This window comes from Myotis myotis, unplaced genomic scaffold, assembly GCF_014108235.1.
Source record: "Myotis myotis isolate mMyoMyo1 unplaced genomic scaffold, mMyoMyo1.p scaffold_m19_p_5, whole genome shotgun sequence".
Taxonomy (NCBI): domain Eukaryota; kingdom Metazoa; phylum Chordata; class Mammalia; order Chiroptera; family Vespertilionidae; genus Myotis; species Myotis myotis.
In genome coordinates this window covers 99895498-99907530 of record NW_023416357.1, presented here as the reverse complement: position 1 = coordinate 99907530, position 12033 = coordinate 99895498, and the positions used below count along the sequence as shown (strand labels likewise).

The following is a 12033-nucleotide window of genomic DNA, read 5'->3' as shown; positions in this document are numbered from 1 at the left end:
CGGATTCGGCCCACGGGTCGTAGTTTGCCCACGGCTGTCAGCTAGACCTTTCTTATAACAATAGGAGTTTGATCCAGAAGGGTAGTACAGATTCATAGAATGAATGTTACCTGGTTATTCTTCCCCTGGCTTCACCTGTGAACAGCCATCATACAGTTCTGACTTTGAATCTCTTCCTATAGTAACTACAGTGTTTTCATCTTTGAACCCCCAGCACTTTGCACTGCACTTGGCCCAAGGCTGGTTCATGGTAAATGTTAGCTAAGTTGTTTTGAATTTATTTTCCTAACCATTGGCTGGGAAACACTCTGAGGAAGAGAGAGAAAATAACCCTTCTAAGGAAAGCCACGCATGGTCTAATAGAGGAATTCTTTGGCATTGGATTTGATCTCTGTCTGTGGTAGACTGAGGAGGCCCACCTTCTGAAAGTGCAGACTAGAAATGCTTATTTGGCTGGGGTGGACTTCCACAATGGGGCATTTCCTATTTATTATAAAGTGCAAAATTCAGGTGCCAGTTTTATTGAAAGCAGCTTTGTACATAGTACAGCACTTGTATTTGTATCTTGTAATGAGAACAGAAGACACCTGAGTGCCCAGGACACGTAGCTTCTCCTACCCCAGGCTTGTCTTCAGAGAAATCAGGACACACATACGCACGCGCGCGCGCACACAAACACACACACACACACACACACAGACGAGAGAGAAGGGGGGGGAGGGAGAAGAGCCATGTATTTATAGACTTTGTCATCTATGTACAGAGGCTCACAGTTTATTCCTAATATTTGGATTAGAATTTTAAGTTCAGTACTTAAATCCTTTTGATGTCGTGTTCAGTAAATACTTCTGAAGGAACCCATTCCCCTTTTAGCTAGATTTAAAATAGAAAGAGAGGTGAGACTGTGTTCCTGGTAGTATGGAGTGAGAATTTCTGGGTGTATGTCTGTTTTTGTGTGTGTGTGAATTATTATTATTATTATTTTTTGGTAAGAGAACATCCTATATAATAAAACCCTAATATGCAAATTGACCGAACGGTGGAATGGCTGGCAGAACGACTGGTTGCTATGATGCGCACTGACCACCAAGAGTCAGATGCTCAACGCAGGAGCTGCCCTCCTGGTGGTCAGTGTGCTCCCACAGTGGGAGCACCGTTCAGCCAAAAGCCAGGCTCACGGCTGGCAAGCACAGTGGCGGAAGTGCTAAGGAGCAGCGAGTCAGGCAGTAAGGAGCAGTGAGCAGGTGGGCAGTAAGGAGCAAGGGGTCCCAGACTGTGAGAGGGATGTCCTACTGCCAGCTTAGGCCCGATCCCAGATCGGGCAGGTGGACACCCCTGAGGGGTTCAGGACTGCGAGAGGGTGCAGGCTGGGCTGAGGGACCATCCCCCCTCCTCCCCCCCACTAATTTCATGCACTGGGCCTCTAGTCCTATATAATAAAGAGCTAATATGCTAATTAGACCGAACAGCAGAACGACCATCCGGACGACTTTCTGGACAAAGCCTGGGCTGTGAGGGCCAAGGCACAAAAATCATGCATTGGGCCTCTAGTTTATTTATAAAACTACAAAGATGGAAGAAGAACTCTGTAGAAGAAATGGGCTGATGAAATAAGTTATAGAGGCAAAAGAAGGGCTCTAGGAGCTTGGGAGTGGGGAAGGTAATGGTAACGCCCTGGTGGGGAGTAGAGGGGAAGGGAAAAGGAAAGGTGTGGGTATGCTCCCTGTGGGGAGAGCACCTGTTGTGAATTATTAACCAGCTAACCAGGTGCTTGTTCTGGCTCTCCCAGACCGGCCACCATGGCTCAAATACCTCCGTGGCCATGGGGTGATGAGGACAGCAGAGTTGGGGAGGAGGTGTCAGCAGTCACTGAATGTTTTTGTGCCTCATTATAACTAGTAAAGAGCTTGGGTTCTGGTGTCAGAAGGTTCAGGACCCATCTCTGCCATTATTAGCAGTGAAGCCTTAGTAGGCAAATTACTTCACCTCTCTGAGCCTTAGTTTCCTCATCTGTAAATTGGGATAATAGTAGGACTTACTTCATAGGGTTCTACATGATTAAATGAGATCACATAGGTAAGCATTTAACACGGTACATGGCACATGTTAAAAGCTCCATCAGTGGTAAATCTGTGACACATGTAAACTCTCAAACACACACACATGAAGGTTTGCCATCTCCTTACCCAGGGCATAGTGAAATCCAATACTCTTGCTATCCCTTGCTCTAGGAAGCCAGGAGTAATGGGAAATTTCTGATTCCTGGATCCCTTTGTGTTAGGAGAATCCTTTTTGTTACTTAAGTCTCTGTGTAAGAAAAGGGGATGTGAAAGACTGAGGGAGGGCACACATGGCAGTGGGTGCCTCTCACAGGGGCTTGCTGTGCCAGTTTTGTAGTGCCAGGTCCTCAGCTGGGGAGCCCTAGGAATCAGAAGTCACCCTGCTGCCTGTGCTTTGGTGATTGCTCAGACCCCTGTTAGCAGGTCCTTACTCAGGGCCACTGCTGTCTCTGAGGACATTCCTGAGCTGTGAGAGCATGCCAGTCCAAAGGACTGCCCAGGGGCTGGACCTAGGACAACCTTGTCCCACTTCTGCTGGGGGCCTGTTGTCCTGGGCCTCTCATTGAGGAAAGGGTCTTAGACTGTGATCTTGGGGACCATGACCTTTTTTTCTTCTGTTGTGCATTGTGCTTAGCGTACATCTCATAGCATGTTAAAAACCTGCCCCACACTTTAACATGTTGAGTACAGGTCTGTAATCTAACTCATAACAAAACTTTGCCCTCCCTCCCTAGTTGTTGGTAGATCTTTAAAATGATGCATTTGTACAGCAGAGTTACTCCTGTTAGTCTCAGCTTGGGCCCTAAAGAAACAGGGAGCAATCTCCCTTTTTCTGGAGCATTTAGGGTTAGATGTCCCAGATGGGAGATCTTGCCCAGTAACATACAGGGTCCTCCACCCCTGTCGTTACAGATAAGTGCGATGTCCTGGGATTCTGAAAGGCAGGGAATCCTTCCCTGAGTATCCCAGAGACGTGTGCATGTGAGGAGTATGGAAGCTGGTCGGTTAGTCTTGGCATTGCTCTTCACTTTCTTAGAGTCAGTGGCATGGTGGTTAAAACCTAGGCTTTGGAGTCGACAGCTTGGGTTTGAACTCCCATTTACTGTGTGATCTTACGCAAACCATCTCTCTGTGACCCATTTTTTTGTTTTTGTTTTTCCCTTTGAAATTTACCTGTAAGGTTATCCCTTAGGATTAAATGAACTAATGTTGAAACTTTGTGGCCTGGCCAGGAAGACATCTGGCACTGGGTTATATTTTTTGTTACAGTTGTTAAGATGGAGATATCTGGTGATTGGCTGTTTTTATTTCCCTCCTCCGGGCCAGTGACTCAGGTAGCAGTTGGGATACACTGAAGTGCCTGTTTGCTTCAGGCACCTGAAAAGGCAAGACAGCCTTGACCAACCTGGGAGCTGCCCCCTCTCCTGTTGGTGGCTTCCTGATTGTTGAGCTATTGGGTGACCAGGTGGGGGTAGGTGGGGCCTGGGATGGGACGCCTGGAGGTGTGCGCCCTTGACCCCAGTTTTTTCTGCTGTTTGTGCCCAGGTGGCAGCACCATGGATAGCTCCGCAGGAGGCAAGGCTAGGCCTGAGGCTGGGGAGGACAAGGAGGGATTCCTTTCCAAACTTAAGAAAATGTTTACCTCCTGATACCTAGCCGAGGTAGGAAAACCCTTGAGGTTTCTCCCCTTTGTTTTTCTCTGTTAACTAATCCTTGTTTTCCCTTACTTTAACCAATTTCATGCCCCTCATGCCCCCCCATGCCCCCAGAGTTGGAAGAGGTACCAGGCTCAGGCATGGTGTATCTGGCTCCCCTTGGAGCCAAGCTTCTTGGCCCATGGAGACACCTGCATTAGGTAATGTGGCAGAGTCAGTGGCAGTGCAGGGCTGAAGCAGACATAGGGGGAGGCTGCACTGGGGGCTGCCTCTCAGCCCTCCCTCCACCAGCTCCTAGGGGACTGCATCCCACAGTGGTGGGAATCTGTTGCCCACAGTCACAGAGGGTGAGTCATAGCAGAGCCAGGCTTAGAACTCAGATCTCCCCAACTCCCTGCCTGTTTCATAACACCTGTTCTTCCTGGGGATGTAGGGCACCATGTAACCTCCAGGGGCTGCCAGGAGTTGTGCTTGCTAACTGGGTTCTTGGGACCAACTTTATACTTGTGTGGGTTCCTGATGGCTGCAGCTCCTGGCATAGCTCCTTCCCAGGGATGATAGAAGCTCACCCACAGGAGTTTGCTGTCCTTGCAGTACCAGTAAACTGTAACCATTTGTGTCTTTGCTCAGGAAAACGGTCCACTGGAAACTAGGCTGGGAGCAGCGGCTCCTCCTCATGGCCAGGGCACCTTGGAAGCAGGAGGATTCCAGAACTGCAGCACCGAGCCTTGCCTACAGAGGCCCTCTGGACCACCTTGGCAACAGCAAAATCATGTGACAACATGCCTCTCCACAGAATGGTCATGGTGGACAGCCCCTGGGCAGTAAGGCATGGCATGCCTAAGGGCTGGTAGAAGTTTTTGTTCCATGGGTGTAACTCAGCCTCTTCTGGCTCAGACAGAGTAAGACATCTGGATACGTCCTGCAGAGCCAAAACTCTAATTTGGAATCAAATGTGGTGGAAATCTTAGTAAAGAATTAAAGGCTATGCTTACAGCTTTAAAATGAAGCCTGAAGCTGCACCAAGTTGTGAAGTGATTAATTTCCCTCTCATCAAACCTCCGGGAGGTTCTGGAATGAGTCTTTCCTGACAGGTTGTCTTTCCCAGGAACTAGGGCCCTGCAAGCCCCCCTCAGTAGACGTATCCCTTGCTCTTCTTGGAATTTGTTTTAATTCCCAAGGGTACCAAGCAGCTGGAACGTGAGGGCCTTGGGTCCTGGGGAGTCCCACACAGAGGGTCCCTGGAGATACTGTTCCTGACGTGGGCTGTGATCTTTGTCAGGATGGATAGTCCTCCCACCCCACTAGGGTGGCCTCTTGTCCATGACTGTTGAGTTCTGTTGTTTGAAGCCAGATGTGAGTGGAGCCTGCCCTTCTGCTGGACCACAGCCATCCCTGGCCACAGCCTCGCTAATGGCCTCCTTATCCCAGAGCCTTACCCCACTGCCCGTTACAGCTTGGTTCTCATCACTTACACTATTGACACATGTTTGCAGAAGTGTGTTTAAATTATTTAATGCTAAGAATCATTGTCTTTTCCTGTATAAATGTTTGTTCAGAAAAGGAAAGCACAGTCTAAGCAGGTGAAGGCTCTCCACCATCCAGCCAGAGCAAAACAGTTTCCTCAACCTCAGCTTCTAGGATGTGTAGATTCCGTTTCCAGACCTTCCCGTTGTGGTAAGACAGGCTAATGGAGAACACTTCTGAATAGCTTCCCTTCATAATTTACTAAAATAAAGCATCTATTAGTGTCTGATCTACGAATGTAAAATGATTCTGTATCAATGTAAAAGATTATCTACTGCAAAAAGATATTTAAAACCTACATTGTGGTTACTTCTTTTTTGAAAGCGTTCCAGCAGCTTTCTGCAGGTGGCTTCGCAGGGGCTTATATGGTGTTCTCAGCAGATCAGGCTGCGCCACGCTCCTGCTGGCCTTTCTCATCCAGTCATGCCTGCCTGCGGGCACGCGCACACTGAAGGGTGGGTGTACTTTGACAAAAACTAACCCTCTCAAGCCCAGGTCCCAGAGCAGGGAGCTTGCCATGGAACAACGTGCTGATTTGAATGAATGTTCTAGAATTTAGTGGGTAGCTTCTTTTGGGGGAGCCTGTGCCATGAGAGATGTGCAGTATAGCCTCCTACATCACTGTCTCCCTTGCTAGATTTAGTTCTCCCCCATTATGTTTAGAGGAATATTAAGTGTGTGTGTGTGTGTGTGTGAAAATTTTTGCTGATTGTAGTTTGATAGTCTGGGCTCCCAGCAGAGACTGTCTCACAAAAGCCCCAGTGCTGCACAGCTAGAGTGGGTCCCGCGCACATTTCTCCCACCAGCCCCTGGGCTCTGAGCTGAGCAGTTGGAGCACACTGGCTGGGCTGGGTGAAGAGGATGGGAAAGACTTGATGGGCAAAGAAGGAGCTTAGCAGTGACCTCCTGCCAGGTTTAGATGCTTGTCATTCATTCAAGCAGTTTTATTGAGTGTCTGCTGTGGACTCTCAGCATGGGTCCCTTCATGATCCAGACCCGGGCACAGCAGCAAGAAGCTAGGCGGAGCAGCTCCTGACAGCTTAGTTTATCTCCTATAGAAGTCAGCGGAGTCCCACTCATGTCCTGTTTTTTGAAAGAAGAAGTCTAGAGAAAGATTTTGAAAGAGAAAAGTGGGTTTTCTTGCTAACAATACCATTATTGCTTACGAGGGTCCTTCCCGCAGATGTAGGAAGGTGCCAGTGCAAATCTAGCATCAAGTCCCACTCAAGGCTTGGATTGGGCTTATTCCCACAGTTGGCTCCTGAGGCATTTGTCACCAGACAACTTAGCAGCCTGAGTTGGGGCTGGAGCATGAGATGAGGCATTAAAAAAAAAAATTATCTCTAGGCCCCAAGCCTTTGGAGATTGAGAGGAGGGGCAAAGGTAGATGGGTGTTGAGCATTTGCTGAGATGTTAGGATGGATGAGGGAAGGTAGGGTCACATGGGGGTGAGGCCAGCTTGGGCACTGAACCTTGTCTCCATCCTCACCTGCAGGCCTCTGTTCTGGTTTGTTTTCCCACTTGAGCCATCCTCCTCCTTAGGCCTTTAGGCTCTGGTGGACTTGAGTGCAACGTTACTTCCCTGTCATGAAAACCCCCCTCAGTGTATAAGAATCCCTCCAATCCCACAAGCCTACTTCCCAGGACTGTCCCTGCCCTTTACTTCCTTCTGTAAAATTGGAGCCCTTCACTGAATACGGTGTTATATCAGCTGTCACAGCTTTTGTGGGAGGCCTGTAGCACTCTTGTTAATAAACACTGTGAAACCTGCACTTTATATCTTTTAACCAGTTCTGCTTATTTGACATGATCCTTGTGACGGGTCAAACACATGGCCCAGTCAAGGAACTTTACATAAAGAAACAAAGTGAGCCCTGGCCAGTGTGGATCACCGGTCAGAGCCAAAGGCTCGCAGGTTCGATTCCTGGTCAAGGGCACGTACCTGGGTGGCAGGTTTGATCCCTGGCTCCGGTCGGGGCACATGGGGGAGGCAACCAACCAATGTGTCTTTCACATCGATGTTTTTCGCTCTCCCCCCTCCTCCTTCCCTCTCTTCCAAATCAGTGGAAAAATATCCTTCAGTGAGGATTAGCACACAAAAAAGAAACAAAGTGGGCCCTGACCTGCAGCTTCAGTGCCCAGGAGATAGTAGGCAGTGGAGACTGGCTGCCCTGTTTACCAGTAAAGGGGAGAGCCACTCTTCAGCTCCCCAAGGCAGGGTAGGGGGTTAATGCAGGAATTCAGACCCAGTGCTGCCATAGCTTGTGCTTTCCAAGAGAAGCTGGGCATCCATATATTTTTAATAGACTTTTATTAAAATATTGATTTTAGAGGAAGGGAGAGAGAGAAAAAAACATCCATGTGAGAGAAACATCCATCGGCTATCTTCTGCACACGCCCCAACTGAGGATTAAATCCAGAATCTGGGTACGTGCCCCGACCAGGAATCAAACCTGACACTTTTTGCTGTTAATCCCCACTGGTGGATATTTCTCCCATTGATTTGAGAGAGAGTGGGAGGGAGGGGGAGGGAGAGAGAAGAGAGAAACATAGATGTGAAAGAGCCACATCAATTGGTTACCTCCCACGTACACCCCAATTGGTGCAGGGAACCTGCAACCCAGGTACATGCCCTTGACTGGAATCAAACCTGGGACCTTTCAGTTCGAGGGCCGATCCCTAACCACTGAACAGCACCAACAAGGCGGCATCCAGATTGTTTACGTGGAGTGATACGTCATTTTTGAGGTAAGTTTTATTGAGATATTTACGTACAATTCAACTTGGCATTAAAGTGTACAATTTTGTGGGTTTTATTTCCAAGGTTGTATAACCATCACCACACTCAATTCTAGAAAAATTTCATTACCTCAAAGAAATTCCAAATCCATTAGCAGTTATTCTCCATTTCCTCCCAAGTCCTTCAGTCTCTGGCAACCACAATTCTGTTCTGTGTGTGGTATCTAAATGGAGTCATACAATATGTGACCGTCTGTGGTTCTTTTCTCATTTCATTTAGCATGTTTCAAGGTTTGTCCATGTTGTAGCATAAATCAATACTTCATTTCTTTTTATGGCTGAATAATATTCCATTATATGAATAGACATTTTTTCCCCATTTACTGACATTCAGGTTATTTCTACTTTTTTTTTTTAATTAAATCTTTATTGTTCAGATTATTACATTAGTTGCTCTTTTTTCCCACCATAGCTCCCCTCCACCCAGTTCCCACCCACCCTCCGCCCTCACTCCCCACCCACTGTCCTCATCCATAAGTGCACGATTATTGTCCAATCTCTTCCCTCACCCCACACCCCTTTCCCCACCCCCAAGAATAGTCAGTCCATTCCCTTTCTATTTCCCTGATTCTATTACAATCGCCAGTTCATACTGTTCATCAGATTATTTATTCCCTTGATTTTTAGATTCACTTGTTGATAGATGTGTATTTGTTGTTCATAATTTGTATCTTTACCTTTTTCTTCTTCTTCCTCTTAAAGGATACCTTTCAGCATTTCATATAATACTGGTTTGGTGGTGATGAACTCTTTTAGCTTTTTCTTATCTGTGAAGCTCTTTATCTGGCCTTCAATTCTGACTGATAGCTTTGCTGGATAAAGTAATCTTGGTTGTAGGTTCTTGGCATTCATCACTTTGAATATTTCTTGCCACTCCCTTCTGGCCTGCAAAGTTTCTGTTGAGAAATCAGCTGACAGTCGTATGGGTACTCCCTTGTAGGTAACTGATTTTCTTTCTCTTGCTGCTTTTAGGATTCTCTCTTTGTCTTTTGCTCTTAGCATTTTAATGATGATGTGTCTTGGTGTGGTCCTCTTTGGATTCCTTTTGTTTGGGGTTCTCTGTGCTTCCTGGACTTGTAAGTCTATTTCTTTCACCAGGTAGGGGAAGTTTTCTGTCATTATTTCTTCAAAGAGGTTTTCAATATCTTGCTCTCTCTCTTCTTCTGGCACCCCTATAATTCGGATGTTGGTATGCTTGAAGCTGTCCCAGAGGCTCCTTACACTATCTTCGTATTTTTGGATTCTTTTTTCATTTTGCTTTTCTGGTTGGGTGTTTTTTGCTTCTTCGTATTTCAAATCTTTGACTTGATTCTTGCGCTCCTCTGGTCTGCTGTTGGGAGTCTGTATAATGTTCTTTATTTCAGTCAGTGTATGCTTAATTTCTAGTTGGTCCTTTATCACAACATTGAGGGTCTCATTAGATTTCTTGAGGATCTCACTACATTTATCGACGGTCTCACCAGTCTTCTTGAAGATCTCACTACATTTATTGGCGGTCTCACCAGTCTTTTTGAGGGCCTTATTAAGTTTATTGGCGGCTTCTAGACAGTTCTTTAAAGACCTTAAAAGTGTGGTTTTGAACTCTATATCCAGCAGTTTGCTTTCCTCCAATTCTGTCGTTTGTGTCCTATTTCTTTGTCTCGGCATTTTTTATGCTTCGCTGTGTCAATAGAGTGTCTTTCTGTGCTAAGTGTCCCAATTACTTGAGGTAGACAGTCTTGGTGCACCCCCTTGTGGGCTTTGTGCACAGTCTTGTTGTAATTAAGCCTTGATTGTTGTAGTTATCACTGTGAGGAATTGACCTCCAGGCCAATTGGCTGTGAGAATCAGCTGTGTCTGCAGTGGGAGAACTTCTGTGCTGGAGACACCTCTCTGGGGCTAGACTTGCTTCGATGGGGCTTTGGTGCTCACTGAGTCTGCCCCCTGAGTGTGTCTTTTATGGTTCCACGGAGCTGCAAACTGGATGGTCTCACTCTGACCTCTGGGCTTCCTGGCTCCTGGATCTCTAGGGAGGTGCTAATCTAGCCTTTGCCTGAGGCTATCCAGCAAAAGTCTCCCTGCAGGGCTTGGGCGGGAGGGTCCCACAGGATCAACAGGGCGGGGTTAGCAATTATGGTTGCCCTCAGTCTTGCCCTCAGAGGCTCTGCTTCTCAGTGTCCCAGTAATCGCTGCAAGCCCCACGGAGAGAAAGCTGCCCTAGGGTTCTGAGCGATGCCACACAGTCCCGCTTCTCCCGTATGAGTCTGGGTCCCTAGAGACTCGCCCGGAGCTGGAGCTCAGAGCCTGAGACTCCCTCCCGATTGAAAACAACAACCACACCCTCAGCCGCCAGCCCGCTCCGCATGCACTCCGCACCTTAGTACTTTACTTCAGCACTGCGCCTCCTCTGAGTCCCGGTATGTTTTTCTCTTTCCTCCTAGTTGTAGAACTTCCACTCAGCCAGCCTTCCTGTGGTTCTGGATGATGTCCGTTCCGTCTTTTAGTTGTATTTTTGAAGTGGTTGTTCGAGGCAGCAAACTCTGGTGTTTACCTATGCCGCCATCTTGGTTTCTTATTTCTACTTTTTTGCTATTATCAATAATACTGCTATGAATGTCTCATTTTGAAATGTTGGCAGCTACTTCTATGAGATGCTTGGCGTAGTCAAACCCATAGAGACAGAAAGTAGAAGGGAGGTTGCCAGGGGCTAGAACAGGGGTGGGGAACCTTTTGTTCTGACAAGGGCCACTTGGATATTAATATCATTTGCTGAATATAATTCACTTAATATAAATTCATGTTGCTATGAAAAAAGCTCCTAGATTTATTGAATTTTGAACCCCGCCTGCAATTGCCTTGGCAGGGCCAGACCAAATGATTTCCAGGGCCTTTTAAGGCCTGTGAGCTGGACATTCCCCCCCCCCCCCCCCGGGCTAGAGGGAGGAGGGTTAGTTAAAGGTTAATGAGTACAGAGTTTCGGTTTGGGATGATGAAAAAGTTCTGGAGATGGATGGATGGTGATGGTTATACAATGAATGTACTTATTGCCACTGAACTGTACACTTAAAAACGACTGAAATAGCCCTGGCCAGTGTTGTCCCACGTATCAAAAGGTTGCTGGTTCAATTCCTGTTCAGGGCACATGCCTGGGTTGTGGGCTCAATCCTCCTGCCGGGCTGGAGGCAGCCAATCGATGTTCCAGTCTCACATGGATGTTTCTCTCTGTCCCTCTCCTCCTCTCTTCCTCTCTCTCTCAAAATCAAAATATTTTTAATGACTAAAATAGTAAGTTTTATGTTATGTATATTCTACCATAGCTAAGAAAGCAAAAAATAAATGAGAGCTAACTAATTTATTTCAGGGACCAAATTTTAGAAGACCAGGCACACATAGCAGTCCACCTGATCAGGACGTGTGCTGGGAACTCCTCAGCCAATAGGACGACATGGTCGCACTGGGAGTCGTCCCCTCCTTGTGGTGTGACCCCCCCCATTTGCTTGCCTTTTTTTTTTTTTTTTTAACAATTTGTTGTTCCACTTTTTTTTTTAATGTATTTTTATTGATTTCAGAGAGGAAGAGGGAGAGATAGAAACATGACTGATGAGAGAGAATCATTGACTGGCTGCCTCCTGTATACCCCCCACCAGGGACCAAGCCCACAACCTCGGCATGTGCCCTTGAAGGGAATCGAACCAGGGGCCCTTCAGTCCATAGGCCGACCCTCTTATCCACTGAGCCAAACCAGCTAGGGCATGTGCTTTCTTACTGTAGTGATTTGAAGTCAGGCAGGACCACCCTGAGCCACAGCCCCAGACAGGTAAGTTCCCCTCCAGGGGACGTGTGGGACTTGGGCATCATCACATAGGGCTGGATGCAAATAATCTCTCATGTTCTCTTGCTGGCCCAGGCAGGTTGGAATCCCAGGCTGTCATGGTCTTTTCCCTCCTACCCTGCTTCAGAGGCTCACTGTCCTCCCCTCAGAGCTCAGAGGCTGTCCCCATCCCCATTAAAGT

General features: G+C 47.2%; 1 protein-coding gene across 5 annotated transcripts in view; it reads left to right on the top strand.

The window, feature by feature from the left end:
* DNAJA3 (DnaJ heat shock protein family (Hsp40) member A3) overlaps positions 1–5540 on the top strand; it is a 32043-nt gene extending 26503 nt beyond the window's left edge. For 2 of the 5 annotated variants that reach the window (XM_036309351.1, XM_036309353.1), the window contains 2 exons: positions 3606–3721; positions 4346–5540. In XM_036309351.1, coding sequence (XP_036165244.1) covers positions 3606–3709 — 104 coding nt within the window. In that variant the 3' untranslated portion in view covers positions 3710–3721; positions 4346–5540. Of the gene's footprint in view, positions 1–3605; positions 3722–4345 lie in introns of those variants that run through there. The other 3 variants (XR_004967561.1, XM_036309352.1, XR_004967562.1) reach the window with 2 other exon arrangements.
* The last annotated feature ends 6493 nt before the right edge of the window (positions 5541–12033 follow it).